The 19,193-nt window shown below is 39.4% G+C and overlaps 1 protein-coding gene across 1 annotated transcript in view; it reads left to right on the plus strand.

The window, feature by feature from the left end:
- Nucleotides 1–11,062: 11,062 nt before the first annotated feature.
- Nucleotides 11,063–19,193, plus strand: part of LOC5574454 (ras-related protein Rab5) — a 47,568-nt gene continuing 39,437 nt past the window's right edge. The window contains exon 1 of the mRNA XM_001661418.2: nt 11,063–11,875. Coding sequence (XP_001661468.1) covers nt 11,833–11,875 — 43 coding nt within the window. The 5' untranslated portion in view covers nt 11,063–11,832. The remainder of the gene's footprint in view (nt 11,876–19,193) is intronic.

Consider the following 19,193-nt stretch of genomic DNA (forward strand, 5'->3'; position numbering starts at 1 on the left):
ATTCACGTTACGCGACGTTACAGACGTGAGGATGTGTTAAGCCATAGAGATCGTTCAAATATTACGTAAACGGGGAAACGAGGCAGGGTGGGTGTACTGCTGTCAACTATACAAATAAAGCTCGCCTAACAATCATCTCTCGGGCGGGCCGTCCCAAACAGCATCATCTCTCACGCGGGCTGACCCAAACATCTTCTTCTTCTTCTTTCTGGCGTTACGTCCCCACTGGGACAGAGCCTGCTTCTCAGCTTAGTGTTCTTATGAGCACTTCCACAGTTATTAACTGAGAGCTTACTTTGCCAATGACCATTTTTGCATGTGTATATCGTGTGGCAGGTACGAAGATACTCTATGCCCTGGGAAGTCGAGAAAATTTCCAACCCGAAAAGATCCTCGACCGGTGGGATTTGAACCCACGACCCTCAGCATGGTCTTGCTGAATAGCTGCGCGTTTACCGCTACGGCTATCTGGGCCCCAAACAGCACAGGTTGAAACGCGGGCCATGCCAGACAGCAAATGCTGATGCATTTCAACACACAAACAGCGGGATGCCTAGCAGCGTTGTGAGCCAAACGAATACACCCACAAAACATGAACGGTAGGCAAACGTAGCAGACATGTGAAATAATTAATCTTCTGCTTAGATTTATCATCAACTTTGGAAAAAAAAAACTGCTCCGCCGACTGAGGGTTTTAATAACAATTTACTTTGAACACAATACTTTTCACTTTTTCAGCCATAAAAACGGTGGGCTGCATTTGACGTTTCGTGAGAGGGGAATCTGGGCTGCATATGACGTTGATATTTTTCCTCTTCGCGAGTCTCTCTCAGGGCGAACCTCGTTGCGTATACCCCCCCCTGAAACGAGGCCTTTTCATGTAACAGGTCCGTGTTTGCATATTTTTTACATCGGCGAAGGACCGGTGCATACACGGGGCTGTCATTCCATTGTTAAGCTATACCTTATAAGTTAGGTTGGAACTGGCGCAACCCGTTCTGAATCACATGTTTCAACCCCAACCCGATTCAGGTTCGACCGAACTACAATTTATTTGACATTGGTTTGTTTATGTGTTGATCGAAAATGGGTTGATTAGACTACGTATAAGCATCAGAGTGGTTCAAACATTTGTTTTTGCTCCACACCGCTCATTCGAGTCTAGATCCAATTCTGAGTGTCCTCCCAACATTTGAGCACATTTGGATGAAAACTGAGATTGCACAAGCGCTTCAAAGTTTGTATGGGAATTACTATGGGAAAAGCAAGAAATTCATTCAATAGGTCGATATCCTAAACTGAAAAGGCAATATATGGTTTTTTTTTTCAGTGGTAGTAAAAACTAAATCCTGAAGCAAAGAGAGCACCACGGAAGATGAACTAAACACAAAAAGTTATGTATTCAATGGGTTACATGCATGCCCTGATTCGCTACTCGCCACACCGTAACGCACATGCGCTAGTGTCTATGCACAAAAAAACCGCTAAAAGGCATCGCGGAAAATTTTTGTATGGCGAAATGCATCTAACGAATTATATCTCAATATTGGGAACTATTTTCGGAAAAATATCTGGTACCGGTTATGCGTAGTGATGGTGGCTATCACGCCTACCAAATATTTTTTCGATTGAAGCTTTCATTTACGAGATATTTGAAGTTAGATGCCTTTCCCCATACAAAATGAAACGAGAAAACTTCTGCTGATCAACTGTGGACACGAGCAAAGCAGGTACTCCATTGAACAAACAGTTTCTTATGCTTTGTCTCCAATCGAATGCAAATGCCGAGGGTTCAAAATATATGGGTTTATGGCCGGTACGCTGATCATAAGTACTGTGCAAAAGGATAGGATAAGAAACGGTCAACACGGTGGTTTGCGAATACCCTTTAATGGGTAAAAATTTACCCATTTCCGCTAGAAATGCCTCTCCACATTTAAGCCTAGTATCCACATCCTAAGTAGAGCGGTCAAGTATAATTTGTTGCTAATTACTAAAGTAATTTTGACAGCTGATCCAGAATGAGCGAAGTGTCACTTTTACTTGCGGAATAATTGAGCGGCACATTTTTCCGTACGGAATAGTGACAGCTCCATTTGATTTGTACGGCAGGCGTTACCAATGTTACGAAATCAGCTCTACTTGTCAACTGGATACAGCTCAAGTAATTTGAACAGCCGAAGTATTTCTTGACCATTACTTGTCCTATCCTTTTGCACAGTACTTACGAAGTGGATACCAACCTGGGTGCTGCGAAGTGAATCCCTTTTTATTTTCAAGCAAATCTTGAAACATGCTTCTTGCGAAGAATTGAGCTTGTCTTATTACTCCCTCAAACGTCACTTTGAATTCTCTGTTTATCAAATTTCGCTCTCTGATCTCTCTCTGGAGAGCTTGAATACGTCCTAGCTCGAATGACTTTCTCATTGTGAAATCGGCTAACACTGGGTCTGCAAGAAGTGCGTGGATCTATTCCATTTTTATATGACTGTGCTTGTGAATTACAACGCTGAGTTCGTTCAAAAGTTGCAGGCGCAGCAATTGAAAGGAGCATGTCAGCTTCTATCGATGGTTTTATTAGTCCGGCCGTAGCATACCCCCTCAATCAAGAAGGTGGGCTAATAAGATGTATCAACTTGATTCATAGCATCAAACTGAATAACATAGAATACGACGATTCTGATTAATCAATTTCGGAAACACCGATGGCGTCAGCATCTCGAACGCTTTGATTTTGAAGATTATGTGGGTGGCCAAAAGCATGGAGAAGAAATACTCAACCGACAAGTCTAATGTTGCGCATGGAATGTCAAATATTTATCCTTGTGTGTATATTAGGTACACTTTGTTGAAATAAGTATATTCCTTGAGACTTTTAAACAATTTGTTGCTATATAAAAAAACAACAAAATAAATCTCGAAAACTTATTCATACAGACTCAAGTCAAAAAAGTATACAAACTTACTTTATCGATCCTACGTGTTAAGCAGGCGGAATTCTACACGTACCGCTCTGTACCAACTCAACTTTTCACTTTTAAAACGTTTAATTTTCGGATATACAAAATGACGAAAGTAAGATTTTCAACTTTCGCAACCTAACCACTACTTTCGCCGCCCCGCTGTATGGAGAGAAAAAGTGACTTAACCACGAATCAAAACAAAACACTACTTGAGTCGATTTTACACTGGTAGAAAAACGTCGCAAGTAACTGAATAAAACGGCTTATCATTTTGTCATAAAATTCTTGTGTGAAATAATAGGAACTCCATAGTTTTTGAACGCGAGCTCATTGTATGCAAAATTTAAGAAATGTACACGTCGAAAAAATGCTAAAAAGGTGATTCATTTTAAAACAGTTTTAGAAGACAGGTTGTGATTCTTCTGAATTAATTTTCTCAAAACCGTATGAAAGTTACTTACGTCGATTTGAAAAAGTAATCGAGAAATATCTTTTTTATCTCTGAGATTACAATACTTTCTCACGATATCACATTACTCTCTCACAAGTAACATAACCACAATCTCGAATGTTTGGCTCCGACAATCAGGTTCCCGCTTGACAAGCATATTGAGTCAGACCGCAGTACCCAGATACCAACCATTAATGAGTAAACACGGTTTACTCATTAAAGAGTAAAGCCAGTTTATGTCATAGGATGGGTAAATTTTTACCCTTTATGCAAAACGCTCCCGCATTGAAAAATGGGTGAAAATTTACCCATTTCGAGAATGATGAGAGGACAATCACAAATTTGAAGATTATTCACGTTATCGTTAAGTAAAACAATTGAGAAATTATAGTTTTGGTTTATTTTATCATATGGAACATATGGGAAATATATTTAAGCACTTTTTATTGCTGAAATATCGATGTAATATTGTGCCGGAATGAAAGGTGATGCCAAACCGGTGCAACCCTCCAACTAATCTGAAATTTCCTGAAAAAAAAACAACAATTTTAGTTATTTGAATAAATATTCGAAACGCGCATAACTTACCGCTTTTATGGAATATCCCAGTATTGTGCTCTGCAAGATAAATCCACGTAATGCGATTATCTGAAAATGTCGATATACCGTCGCAGTGATAATGAAAATTTCCAAATGTTTCAGATTTAGCAAATTTGAAACATTTGCGTCCTTGAAGAACGAAAAAATCCAAGCCTACTTGAATTTTGACGTTGCGTTTGAATTGCGCGCATATCTTCTGCGCGTTACCGCCGCCGCTGGATGTGGATTTAATATAAGCGCCGCAATACTTAATAAAAGAGATAATATCCCGCATAGAAAAATACAGTTTGTTGTATGTTCAAAACAATAACTATCTTCTATCTGTTAATGTGAATGTACCACAATCAGTTGCTATTCTGTCGAACAATATGAAAACAAAAGTTTCAGACTATAAAGAATGGTTTGATCAAATTATATCAAACAGTAACATTCTTTGATATTGATCCGATATTGTTGAACAATATAAGGATGAAATTCGGGAGAAACTGTGGGCATATAACGTAACCTTTTCTGAAATTGGTTGCCTGTTTAAGTTTGCTGACACACTTACACTGGTACATGTAACAATAATTCTCGAAAACTTATTCATACAGACTCAAGTCAAAAAAGTATACAAACTTACTTTATCGATCCTACGTGTTAAGCAGGCGGAATTCTACACGTACCGCTCTGTACCAACTCAACTTTTCACTTTTAGAACGTTTAATTTCCGGATTTACAAAACGACGAAAGTTAGATTTTCAACTTTCGCAACCTAACCACTACTTTCGCCGCCCCGTTGTATGGAGAGACAAAGTGACTTAACCACGAATCAAAACAAAACACTACTTTAGCCGATTATACACTGGTAAAAAAACGTCGAAAGTAACTGAATGAAACGGCTTATCATTTTCTTATAATTATTTTTGTGGGAAATAATAGAAACTACCTAGTTTTTGCACGTGAGCTGAATGTATGCAAAATTTGAGCGAAGTACACGGCAAAAAAATGTTAAAAAGGTGATTCATTTTAAAACAGTTTTAGAAAATAGATTGTGATTTTTCCTAATTAATTTTCTCAAAACCGTAAAAAAGTTACTTACGTCGATTTGAAAAAGTAATCGAGAATTTACCGTTTTTTAACAGTTCGTCAAACAGTTCCACGCATTAGCGTCTGTGTTTGTTTGAGTCGATGCAACAATTTCATTATTTTGCTGGACACGCATATAAAAATGGACACAAGAATTGTCTGGGTTCCATCAATAGATATCAATACTTATTATTTTTTAATTCTTCCTTCGGCTCTCAGTACCTATTCGACGCAGATAAGTTAAAAGATTAAAATTTGCATGTATTTTGTACGGTCTAAACGAGTTGATTTTTTTCTGTCACTGTGTGAACGTACAATATTACTGCGATAGTTTATTTAAGGGTGCAAGTAGTCAAGTTTGTTTTGTTGCTCGTAAGGCTCGTAAGTGGAGTAATCCGGCCAAAAATTTTTGCTTCCGTTCCGTCGCGTCGGCCAAAAACATTCGGAACAGAGACTGGTCCATTGCGTCTGTAAGCTGTCGACAATTCTTCCGCGCTGAAGTCGCCCTGCTGAAAGTCTACGGCTCTACCGAAATCCCCAGTCAAACAGTAGGATTTTTTCCAGCTTTCGAGTAGTCAAGGAAGAAATGATTGAGTTAAATGGAGTATCAACAAATTACCTCCTTTGCTGGAAATGAACAACGAGGATACGAGCAGATTGGTTACCATTCGGAACGCAACCTGACCATGGGACCGCCGAATGCAGGATGTAATTACAGATAAATTTTGTTCATCAGAAAGGAAACCAGTGGAAGTTCTTCCGTATGAAAGACTGCCAGTTGTTACTAATTATGAATGCAATTTGAGGTAAGTGTTTCTTATTGAAAGCAAAGAAAATTTTCTTTTGTTTCATTATTCATATTCTCTTAGCAGCATCTGTTCCAACACCTTCTGAAAATAGTACCTATACTGGCTACGGATGTTACGGTTATGGACTTGCGGTGCCATCGGAAAGCGCAGTATGATGTGAAGACTGACGGAATAAATGCAGTCATTTTCTTCGATCAGATTATGAAAATATGCATACATACACAACTTAAGTATAAACTTGACCAAGTTCGATTGATTTACTAATCAAAGTAAGTATTGTTATGTGGAAAAATAAATAAATACAATTAAAACATAGACTCAAAACTGCTTTTGTGGATTTATTCTGGAAAAAAAAAAACAGTGAGACAAGAGGTTCGTTTATCTTTTTTCAAAAGATGTTTTTTAATACGTACTTTCTTGTCGCGCTGTTTCTTATTTAATTTCTTAAATTATTGTTTTCATGAGTTATGGTATAAATACAACAGCACTGTACGGTATAGGGTTAAATCAAACATAAAACACCATAAATCAACAATTTCCAACACACTATTTAATTTTATTTTTGTTTATTGTTATACTGTACCTAAATTGTATCCTTTACAGTTTATTGAACGAAACCATGGATAGTATAACAATCATTTGGCAGACTGTAAACGGCAAATTTTGTTCGAGAAAATCGGCGATTTTTTATGGTTACATAACTTAACCGCCCATTCCCCACATTGTAATTTACCCAATTACTATTTGCAAAACGGTCAAACCCGTTTCAGGTAGGGTGAGCTTATTGTTAATTTCCATGTTATATGAAATTGTTATGGTATTGTCGCAAACGGTTGTGAATAATACGGGAAACAGTACAGATATGGTTCACAAGTATGCGGGATGGAAAATTCAATAAGAATTAAGAAGCACGATAATTTTCTCTGCAAATTGATGTACGCTTTTCATAACTATTTTTCACCCATTTATGAGATCAACAATGGTTTTAACAAATGGGTATTTTTATACTCTTTTTGAGTTTTCAAATTCACCCATGTTTTGACATGCTATTCGATAATGGGTATTTTTTTCACCCATTAAAGGGTAATCGCAAACCACCGTGAATGAATGATTCCGTTACCGAAATTACTTGAGCTGTACGCTGCTGAGAAGTAGAGCTGATTTCATAACGTCGGTAACGCCTGCTGTACAAATCAAATGCAATGAGAATATGAGCCTTTGCATGCTATAAAACGTTTGACTTTTACTGTGCGCCCTGTTTACAAGTTGCATGTGGGAGAGAGCGAGACAGCACCAACACACGGCGCACAGTAAAAGTCAACTGAACAAAAGAAATTATGGCACGTACAGAGGCTCATATACCGAGGTGTGGAAAAGACATTTAGTGTGCGTGACATCCGTGTACGGTGCAAAATGTTTCACCACTACTAGCGAGTGAGCTCCCATAAGAAGCCGTGTAAATTAGTGACGTAGTTATTTGTGTTTACGTTTTTTATCCTTACTAATACTTATCCATTTCTTCTTCTTACACACCTTGGTATATATTCACATTGAATCAAATGGAGCTGTCACTTTTCCTTACGGAAAAATGTGCCGTTCAATTATTCCACAAGTAAATGTGACACTTCGCTCATACTGGATCAGATGTCAAAATTACTTTGGTAAAAAAGATAAATTTTACTTGAGCGCTTTACGTTTCAGGTGCATACTACGCATTATTCACAAATTTCATAACGCTGATAATGGCCATCTTTGACACTCACCCACCCCCTCGTAACGCTTTTTGTATTAATATTCTACGAGTTTTGTATGAGCTGTAACATTCGAGAACAACCACCCTCCCACCCCTTTCAGCGTTATGAATTTGCGAACAGGCCCTATCCCGGATAATGACTGGTACTAATGGCTGATTATAAGTGTGAGCTTCGTGACCGTGTGATTAATGTTACCAAGCTTTTAGCCGCATCGTGTCAGGAAGTGTGGGTTCAGATTCCACTTCAGCCCGGAAAACTTTTCGTCAGGAGCGTATTTCGGCTGTGCCACTGGGCGTTGCATGCTAGTCCGTTGTCTAGTGTGGTGCTTCCTTCAAAGGGCAAATCGTCTTTGTCTAGTGTGGTGCTTCCTTCAAAGGGCAAATCGTCCATCGAAGCATTAACGTGTCCGTCTTTTTAAAAAAGTATCGTGCAATGGCTGGTACGCTGATCATAAGAACCGTGCAAAAGATATGACAAGAAACGGTCAAGGAATCATTCCGGCACCGAAATTACTTGAGATGTACGCTGCTGAGAAGTAGAGCTAATTTCGTAGCATCGGTAACGCTCGTCATGCAAATCAAATGGAGCTGCCACTTTTCCGTATACGGAAAATGTGCCGCTCAATTATTCCGCAAGTAGAAGTGACATTTCACTCATACATGCTGTGAACTAGACTATCAAAATGCATACATCTCGCATAACCTGTGATCTCGCCCTAAAAGCCATTGGTAACCGAGTGTGTAGGGGATCGTTCAAATAATACGTAACGCAACAGGGGGAGGGAGGGGGTTTTAGATAGTGTTACGGTCCATACAAAAATTTAAAATTCTCAATACAAGGGAGGGAGGGAGTCTAAAATTGGCAAATTTTGCGTTACGTAATATTTGAATGAACCCTAGCTTGTTGTTACCGAGCAAACGATTGGATTTACACGTTATTCAACAATGTTACGATGAAGAGAAGATCCTTCTCTATCTCCCAGTGTGATAGTTTTTATCCTGGGCAATTCAGTTGCTTAGAAACAAGGAGCTACACACTCAGTTACCAATGGCTTTTAGGGCGAGAACACAGGTTATGCGAGACATTTTGCCTTATGAAAGATGGAACGGTTATTGCAATACGAACGCTTTATGTATCGTTTTAGCATCAATTTCCATCAAGGCGTCGATAGGCGTGGGTGTACGCACGGGCCTAACGATCGCGATGTCCTTGGTCCGATTCCAGGTTGCCGCATATAACGCATTAGAGCAGCCGTAACGGTGCGCGACTAAACTAAATTACATAGCGCAGTATCATTACGCTGATCCGTACCGGGCGCTGCTAACCGGGGTAGCAAAATGACAGCGCTCCCTTCGGAAAGCATCGGGTGAGCAAATTTAGCAGCGCGATAGTTGCGCTGCTATTCGATCTGAATTCAAGCATATGGTGTGGGATATGAAATTCTGGTTGGAGTTTTGGAAATCTGATGCGCATGAAGTAGAAATTTCAAAATTTTGGGAATTCGAGTAAACCTTCAAGATTTTGATAAGAATACTAGGAATCTGATGCAATTATTGGAAATCCGATAGAAGTTTATGAAATATTCGAAAATCCTCGTAAGAATTTATCGATTTCGGAGAATTATGGGATTTTGGGATTCCGCCTGGAATCCTCGGGATTTCGACTGAAAGCCTAGGGATTCCGACTGGAATCCTTGGGATTCCGACTGGAATCCTTGGGATTCCGACTGGAATCCTTGGGATTCCGACTGGAATCCTTGGGATTCCGACTGGAATCCTTGGGATTCCGACTGGAATCCTTGAGGTTTCTGACTGGAATTGGAAAGAGATTTTGATAAGAATACCGATTGGAATCCTTGGGATTCCTACTGGAATTCTTGGGATTTCGACTAGAATCCTTGGAATTCCGACTGGAATCCTTAGAATTCCGACTGGAATCCTCGGGATTCTGACTGGAATTGGAAAGAGATTTTGATAAGAATACCGACTGGAATCCTCCGAATTCCGACTGGAATCCTTGCGATTCCGACTGGAATCCTTGGAAGTGCGACTGGAATCTTCGGGATTCCGGCTGGAATCCTTGGGATATCGTCTGGAATCCTCGGGATTTCAGCTGGAATCTTGGGGATTTCGGCTGGAATCCTCGGGATTCAGACTAGAGTCCTCGGGATTCTAGTCGGAATCCCAAGGATTCCAGTTGGAATCCCAAGGAATCCAGTCGGAATCCCTAGGATTCCAGTCGGAATCCCAAGGATTCCAGTCGGAATCCCAAGGATTCCAGTCGGAATCCCAAGGATTCCAGTCGGAATCCCAAGGATTCCAGTCGGAATCCCAAGGATTCCAGTCGGAATCCCAAGGATTCCAGTCGGAATCCCAAGGATTCCAGTCGGAATCCCAAGGATTCCAGTCGGAATCCCAAGGATTCCAGTCGGAATCCCAAGGATTCCAGTCGGAATCCCAAGGATTCCAGTCGGAATCCCAAAGATTCCAGTCGGAATCCCAAGGATTCCAGTCGAAATTCCCAAGGATTCCACTCGGAATCCCAAGGATTCCACTCGGATTCATAAACAATCTCAAAAATTTCCGATGGAATTCTAATAATTCCGCACCAGAATATAATAGATATGCCAGCAGAGTTACAAAAATTCCCAACCTGAATTAAAGATTTTTTTTTTTTTTTTTTAAGGCACTCCGTGCTCGTGGCCACTACTGTGCCGGAATCAGTTTATCGGTAGCTTCTTTATCGATACAGATCTATTTTTAACCTATTTATATTTACATCAACTTTCACTCTCTCCTACTCTTTCACTCTCACACCGAGCAGGTAGAAGAGAGCTCTGCTGTTAGTGAGGCTAGCTGCCTGCGAAGAGGGTCAGTTTGTCTCAGTCACCATCTGATACTGACGGAGGATGAATGTGCTCCCCAAAGCACGCTCCTCGGTGCGGTGTCTTCTGGTGGCTGGACGGGTTTTTTTTGTGGAGGGGCTGGGAATTGAATCCATGACCTTCCGCTTATGAAGCGAAAGCGTAACCTCAAGGCTACGGACCCCCCTCCCAACCTGAATTGATCACCATTATTTTCACAACTCATATGTTAACCCAAAAAGCAACGACCGGTACGGAAACGAGTTACTAAATATGGTAGCCACCGGTGTGAGAATGAGTGACTAAACTAAAATGACAACTCTGGGGGTGATCATTTTAATCACCCGAATAGTCGCCCCCGTTAAAGATGCTCTTAAGGGGTCAAAAATACGACCGTTACCCTACTCTCCGCTTTTCGCTGATGCATTGTGTCTTTCCCCTTTACGTTACGAGAGACGCTTCGGAATAACGCGTCAGTGTTTTGACGGGTTTGACAGCCATCTTTGTTTGTTTTGCTTTTACACTTTTTTTTTGTCTCAACGAACCACGACCCAAAAGGATCGAACGGGACTTCGCACCTTCACACCACAGAAAGCAGACAGCAGCGCGAGCAAGTCGAAGTCGTGCAGGCAGACAAAACAGAGCAACGGTGGTTAGGAAACGAAAACAATGAAGTCGATGTGCGATTTTTTCGAAAGTTAGAGAATAATCAGAGTCGCATATTTGGCGATAGTGTGCTTCAAGTGTTGCATTACAGGAAAAGCATTGTGAAAAATACATTTGTTTTCGTGTGAACAATCGGGAAATGATGTAGAATCGGTTCTCTGTCGGAAGGAGCCTAAGAATATTCTGCAACAGGAGTAACTGGAGCGGGACAGAAGGAATATATTTAGGACTTGACAACATTCGAATGGGTTTCCCCGACACTTTCTACGGTGATTTTTTTACGATATGAAAAAGGAGCGTTTGAAAGTGAAGCTACTAAAGGCTGGATAACATTTTTGCGTATAGAACAGTCGTGATGGTGATTTTAGTTGTGCGGAAGTTATAATACCACTTTTCAATCCAAGATTAGCCAAACTATCGGAGCGTGTCGAGCAGTGGCATAAATCCGTATTTCACCAACGATTACTGCTGGTTCGATTTACTGGTTTCAGTTCGGAGCAAGGAAGGAGTGATCGCAACGCAAAGAAAGAAACGAAAGAAAAAAAAAATAACGGAGCATCAATAAATAAAAGCGATTGTGGAGGAATTTTGCAGAAGGAAGTAATCATCGAGTACAGAGAAGCAACGACGCAAGCCAATACCTAGAGTCTAGCCAAACATGAAAGCTATCGAGGCAAAAATTGTCGTTTTGGGTTCTCAAGGTGAGCATCTTCGTTTTATGTACAAGGCACAAGTAATTTTATCGGAAGTCAGCTAAACAGTAATATATAACAGCATATAATTGATCATCTGTTTGATTTAACTTCTGTAACTAGGTAGTTGATTAGTGTAGTTCCAATCGTTAGTTTAGTTTACAGTTTATTAGAAAATACGTAAACCTTTTACATTTTATGCTTAGGTGAGGTCAAGGAAAAACAAATGTTTAACTTTAGGAAATCTTGAACACTAGTAAATTACATTGGTGTCTTAGTTGTGTTTCGTCATTATTTATAGGGTCAGAATGGGCAAGATGGGTCACCTAAAGAAAGCATACCCATCTTTGTAGAGAATAGGGATAGAAATGCGAAATTTTCTGACTTTTCCTAATTTCTGAAAACGAACATTTTCGTGCTAAAAGGAGCTTTCAGCGACCTCTAGGAGCTAGGGTTACCATTCGTCCTGATTTAGCAGGATATGTCCTGATTTTAAGATTCATTTGAGGCGTCCTGATTTATTTTTCATATTCCAAGTTTTGTTCTGCTTTTTCCTGCTTGCCGAACACCATAGAATTTTATAGATGATTCGAATTTCTAACACCATATTTCCTAAGCATTGCTAACACCATAACGCGGCAAGCATGTTCAAATGACATCTTTCTCAAACTTCATGTTGAGTTTTGTGATTTAGTAATTGACTCCAGTTGGATAGAACGTTTAGGATGCAGCACCGAAAAGCTTCAAATTCAGCTGACGTTCGAAGTTTCTGATAGGTACTGCTAATAGAATTTGTTGAAGTTGAACTCTTACTTAAACATAAGCTATTATCTCTGGTGTATTTTCACAGCATACTATCGCTATAAGAATAAAAGGAATCTTCGAAACTCCTATGATTAGTTCTAGCACATGTGGTAGCAATAAAGTCATTTCAAGACCAACAATTGAAAAGGCCTCAAGTCCAAAATGTAAACAAATCGGTTTTCTGCTGATTTCAGTGTATAAGAGCCTATTCTTACTAAAACATACAATAGTCATTTAAAAATATGCATAAAAGTTGAAAAAATAACATTTTTCTAAAAGGCCCCATCTCATTTTCCGCTAACCAGGATATTCATCGCAAATGCGGCCTTTTCTCAAAAAGGCCTCATTTCTATATCTGACGGAAACCGAGTTGAGGCCTGTTAAACAAACATCAAAATTGCAATGTAGATTGCGAAAAACGTTCCAAATTCACTAAGTAGATGCAGGTTATACTACGGAACGACTGCTCCTTGTATTGTTTTACACAGTGGTTGTCTAAACGGCGAACATTATCAAGTTTTCCGTCGGGTTCCGGTAGACTGATGCATTTTGTATCATACTACCAAATAATACCTGTGTCAGCCTGTCTGTACTTCACAACTTATCAACAAAAACACGATTTGGTTTCAATTGCATGAAAAATAACGTTCAATTGCAATATTATTTCAATTGAACCAATATTTCCATACATTTTCTCGACGACGAACTCGCGTACCACATACATAATGTTCATGGATGACGAAGGGTTCAATCAATCACACATTTATACGACCGCACGAATCTTTTCTTGCTGTAGGGATCTCCATGTACTTTACTTTACCACTTAACATTCTTCTACACTTCAAATTTCTTATTTCATCATCAATTTTGAATGATTTTCAAAAGGCCACATCAGAAGATGATGAAGAAACAAGCCACAACTAGAAGGCCTCAACACATTTTAGAGTAAACAAAGGCGTCAACTCACAGGCCTCATCAGCGTCGGCCGGCGTCTATGGGCACAAATGAAAAGGGCTGCACAGCTTTTGGTGAAATAAAAGCCTCATTTCCTTTGACTCGTTTTTTTAGCAGGATTTTTTGCTAAAATGATTGTAATGAATATTCATAACTATAAATCAGTTTATCCATCGACTTTCTGGACGATAAAATAACATACAATGCTTAAATTCATAATTTAAATTTGATTTATTGTTTGACAAAACAAGATTGCATTTTTCTCATTGTTTACTTTTTGGAGATGAGGCCTTTTGAATTGTTAGTCTTGATTTGTTCTATGATATATACTTAGCTGACATTCTTAGCCATTTATTTGCGAGATCTTGATCAGACACTAAGCAGGTTTGTTTGCAATTCATCGGTAAATCGCTGGCGAGATTTGTACAGGGTTTTCTTAATGGATTTTTGACAGGGTCAACTCTCACATGTATATTTGGGTCCAGTATAAAGCTAAATTGATGGACATTTATATACAGTCTGATGCATTTCTTTTTGCGAAAAACGATCGATCTGCTTTGATAATGAACTATTTCAAAAATGTTAGTTTCGGGATTTATTTGTGAAGCGAAGGTAGTGCTTATAGAACACTTTTGCTGCTCATTGTTTGTACCCACATTTGGAAAAGTGTGGTTCACTGCCACTTCATTGGACTCCGAATCACTACGGCAGCTAGACGTTGGTGGTGCCTCTCTTCCTCCTCATAATGCACCTTCCAATATTTACTCTCCTCCTCCAACAGCATAAGGTTTCACTCAATTTCCTTCATAGCGGTCATCTTCTCTGACAATGATAAATTAAAATCATTGAAGTTTGTTGAGTAGTCTCAGCTCCGGAATGTTTGGACACTTATTGACAGCAGATTCTGTTGGATCAGCTTCAATGCTGGACATTTATTTCATTCATTATTTTAACTAAGTTAACTGAATTTACAATTGGACTTACATCTTAGTATATTCTTACATTCCGAAGAACAACTCTCCAACTAGCAACTTAGCTTTTACTTGATTTTCTCTCAATTTTCACTGCTCATAAATAATAATAGAATTCGTATTTCGCTTCATCAGTTTTGCCAGTTTCACCAAAAACATAAAACCAACACATAATTATTCAAAATTTGAATAGCATCAAATTTTTACAAATCACGAAATAATGAACCACAATTATTAAAACTGGTGAACTTACTTAAACGCAAATCTCGTAGGTTATGCATCAAAAATGATGTAAAAATTCACTTTAAGAAGTTCATGAAAATTTAAGTCATAAGTCTACCAAGCATTTCTCGAAGAGCCTTATAAGGTGCTTTCCGAGAGGATCTTTCCAAAGTCCTACAAGAGATCGTGGCGATCAAGTGCTTGAGAAAATATTAACAAATTTCCAAAAATTACGCAAGCAATTTGTCAAAAATATTTCCGTAAGTTCAAAGTAGATTTCCTCGGCAATCACCTCGAAACATCATATTATCTCCATTAAAACAGGGCAAATCTGGTGAGGAAATATTAAAATGATTGTTGTTCAATTTACCGTTTTGACTCATATTCCGAACACTTAAACCCAACAATGACTTCAAATGCGTCTGATGGGCATAAATTAGCTGCTATTAGTAAAAATTTTAATTTCTTCGCAAAGTCTAACTGTTAACTGTTGGGTCTGCTTATTAAAATGTTTATTTAAACATGTTTAATATTGTTTTTACGTAAAAGTATGAATCAACATTTTGATTTAAATACCGAACACTGTGTTCATTCTCCCTGCCCTTGGGTGATGGGATTGACGGTGATTAATCAAGTTGGCATTACATATTGTTGATATTGTGAAATTACTCTAATGTTTATTGATCGCGAAAATTAATCGTAATTATAACTTATAAAATGTAAGTTAATCTAGTAGTTTAAGTTATATAATGACATGTGTTTCAATGCTTAAATATATTTTACACTTGATTTATCACACCTTCAGCATGAGTTTAGTTACTGTCGCATGATCTAACACCAGATAACTACGCGTAATGCTGGAGGGACCGGCAGGGCCTACTACCAGTCTCTACTAACACTCAAATCACTAACAAGACTGGGAAACCAACAATCACCTTCATCAGTAGCACTATTTCTAATAGTAGTATTAGTTCAATATACACAAGTCGTTTTCAATAGTCCACGAGGCGCAAGAGTGGGTGCGGGTGGTCTCTGCGTGTCACACATTGAAAATAGACTTTTATATTAGGTTTACTAACAACGTAGTAATACTTACCTTGGTATAAGACCAATACTGTGGGTTGCCCTAATTCAGCGCATCGCCTAAATCCGATGCCCATACCGCAATTTTTTTGTATATTCATAATTGCAATTAAAAACATCATTAACAATAATTTCCAATGTTTGAAAAATATTCCAAAATGTGCTGATTTACGGCATTTTACAATATTGCGTTATCTAGTAAGGTTGTAGCGGAATTAGAGAAGTATTACTGATATATGTATAATAATTAGAAAACTAATGGCGCTGTTGTTACTGAAATGTTTCATTTTTTACTGTCTTTTGTAAAATAATCTAATATTTTTGAACAGAATGCTGTAATTTATAACTTATTTAATTCTCTAAACATTTTTGCACTACCTTGCATTCACACCAACACTGGTGACATTAGCGTTCTTTGGGTAGTATTTTTGTTATGTAGTAGTAACCTCTACCGTTTTTATTCTAACGATCATAACATAATTATCGTGAGCGTAGTAGTGGAAATAACATAGAAGTAGCTTTTGTATTTGTAGTTAAGGTACCATGGTATTAGTTGAATCCTGTCCTTTGGTTCAGAATGGGGTACGGGCGCGTTCTGCCAACTCGGCAGAACAGAGGCAGATTTCTTGTGTGAACAAGTTACAACATGGACGTTCTAAAGTGCCAGAATGAAGTGTTGGGCTTGTGGGGAGCACTTGAAGATGGAGTGGAAGGTCATTACTTCGCGTTCGTGCTATACTTCTCTTTATCTATAAAATTATATACAATAACCGACCCTTAGCTTAACTATTTAAATTATCAGTTGCAAATACTATAATCTTTTTGAGCTTACTAGCATGTCGTCGCGTTAATTTTATCATAATGATCTTTTATCTACATTCGTCGAACCATTCTGAATGGCCGTTGTGAGAATATCACCAAGAACTTCTCACATGCAATAAAGCTGGATTGTCCTACATTGAAACATTAAGATTTTTGCTCTTTCGGATAAATTTTATGTTGTTCATAATCAGTTTCAGGGATTGTTATCGTGGGAATCCAAAGAGCGAATTTTGTATGACTTCAGTGTAGGCCAATACTGCAATAAAGCATGTTACAATCACTAACATTTCTTCTCTCCCTATCCTTGTTTTCATATTTAACCCGCCACTACCACGAGCAACAATGCAATGTAAACAGCGTAATGGCCGAGGAAACGCGGATACGGGAACGATCGTCGGAACCAACGGACCAACGAAGGATTGCAGCAACCTCCAGCTAAATGAGAGAAGTATCCAAGAGAAGTAATTTGGTTCAGACCTCAACAACAATTTAACATTGTTCCCTCCCCTTGGTTATGCGACCATGCCGCGATGGGAGGGCATAATCCATTAGCCCATATGATGGAAACCAAAGGCGTAACCTGTAGTGGTGGTATCACATTTTGGAATTTTCTGCTTAAAGCCGCGTCATAATTTATATGGCATAGACGCAATAATATCTCGGATGTTGTAGCCAGCCCGGGCGATCCGTCTTAAAGCACGTAGCTTAAGCGCCACTCCACAAGGGAGACCACATGCCCAATTTTAATTTGCCCGGTTGAGACTCTCCTAAGGGCGAGTCCATTGAATTTTCCCGAAAGGAATTTTACAGATCGCTTCAGCTGGTATCAGGTATCAGAAGGCCGGCTCCAAAGGCACGTTCCCCACCAGTTGGGAGATTTGTGCCATCGCCATATTTGAGCCTATTTCATCATCTACCCGATGGGAGAGGAAAGGGAAGGGAAAGATGGGAGGAAATAGGAGTGGGGTCCCTTGAAGAGGGAAGATCGCATAAGCGAAATGAGAGCATGTAGCTCCATACCACAATGGGTTCGAACAGCGCCCTAAAAAGGACACTGCAAAACGCATGAGCGTAAAGAGAGCCTATAGCTCATTACCACAGCGGGTTAAGAATAACAGGATGTCCTGAAGATTCAGGCTTCTGTATTCAGTTTCACTTATTAAGTGTTTACCAAGTAATTGGAATCGCATTTGCGCAAAAACTGGACAGTTACATATCAGGTGATACGAAGTTCCATAATCGGAGTCACAACTATCACACACACAAATGAGTCAGCACGCTGAATATTTGCCATGTGATAGTTGAGTCGGCAGTGGCCTGTCAACGCTCTGACCAAGAGACTGCAATTCTGCTTTGACAGATTTGTTAAATACTTCGCCACCTTTGGAGATGGCTCAGTAATATACAATTTTGTTTGACGACACGACTCCAAACTATTCCAATATTGCTTGTGCTGAGTTGCCGCCCAAGAGTTTATCTGAAGCTTCACCCAGCACTTCGAAATTGGAATAGCCGGCTCAGGGCCAATGAAGTCATGCGATGCTCCATCGCGAGCTAGCTCATCAGCCAATTCATTTCCAGCGATGGAAGAATGGCCAGGTACCCATACAAGGTTTACAGAGTTGACTGAATTCAGTTCCTCAATTTGAGTTCGACATGCGATAACAAGCTTCGACCTTGAGTTGGCCGAAGCGAGAGCTTTTATAGCAGCTTGACTATCTGAACAGAAGTATATGACTTTACCCATTACACGCTGTTGAAGTGCTGATTGCACTCCACACATAAGGGCAAATATTTCCGCCTGAAAAACGGTGCAGTTTCTACCAAGTGAGTAAAACTGATTCAGCCTTAGCTCACGAGAATATACTCCTGCACCAGCTCTACCTTCAAGAAGGGAGCCATCAGTGTAACATACTATATTGCTTGATATACTTCTTTCCAAATAGCCAGACGTCCACTCTTCCCGTGAAGGGAATTGTGTGGTAAATGTCCTGTAAAGAAAGTTACAAGCAATTGTGAGATCACTTGGAGCAAGGACAATTTTGTCCCAATTCACCAAAAGTGGAAACAACGAAGTGTGTGTAGATCTACGATTCACTGGATTTTTCTCCAGTAGATCCAGTACCCATAAACGGTAAGAGCAAGAAAGTGCTTCTTGTTTAAGATATATGTGTAGTGGCGCAACGTCGAAAAGGGCCTCGAGCGCCGCTGTGGGAGTTGTAGAGAACGCACCAGACATCGCCATCAAGCACATCCTTTGGAGATGGCCCAATTGGATTGTTCTCACTTCGCCCTTTTGCCACCACACAAGACATCCATATGCCAATATTGGTCGAACAACTGTTGTGTAAATCCATTTGATATATTTGGGTTTGAGGCCCCAAGTTTTACCAAAGGTTCGCCGGCATTGACCGAAGGCCATACAAGCTTTTTTGACTCTGAAATCAATGTGAGCTGTCCATAAAAGTTTG

The sequence above is a fragment of the Aedes aegypti genome, chromosome 2 (assembly GCF_002204515.2).
Source record: "Aedes aegypti strain LVP_AGWG chromosome 2, AaegL5.0 Primary Assembly, whole genome shotgun sequence".
NCBI classification, from domain to species: Eukaryota; Metazoa; Arthropoda; class Insecta; order Diptera; family Culicidae; genus Aedes; species Aedes aegypti.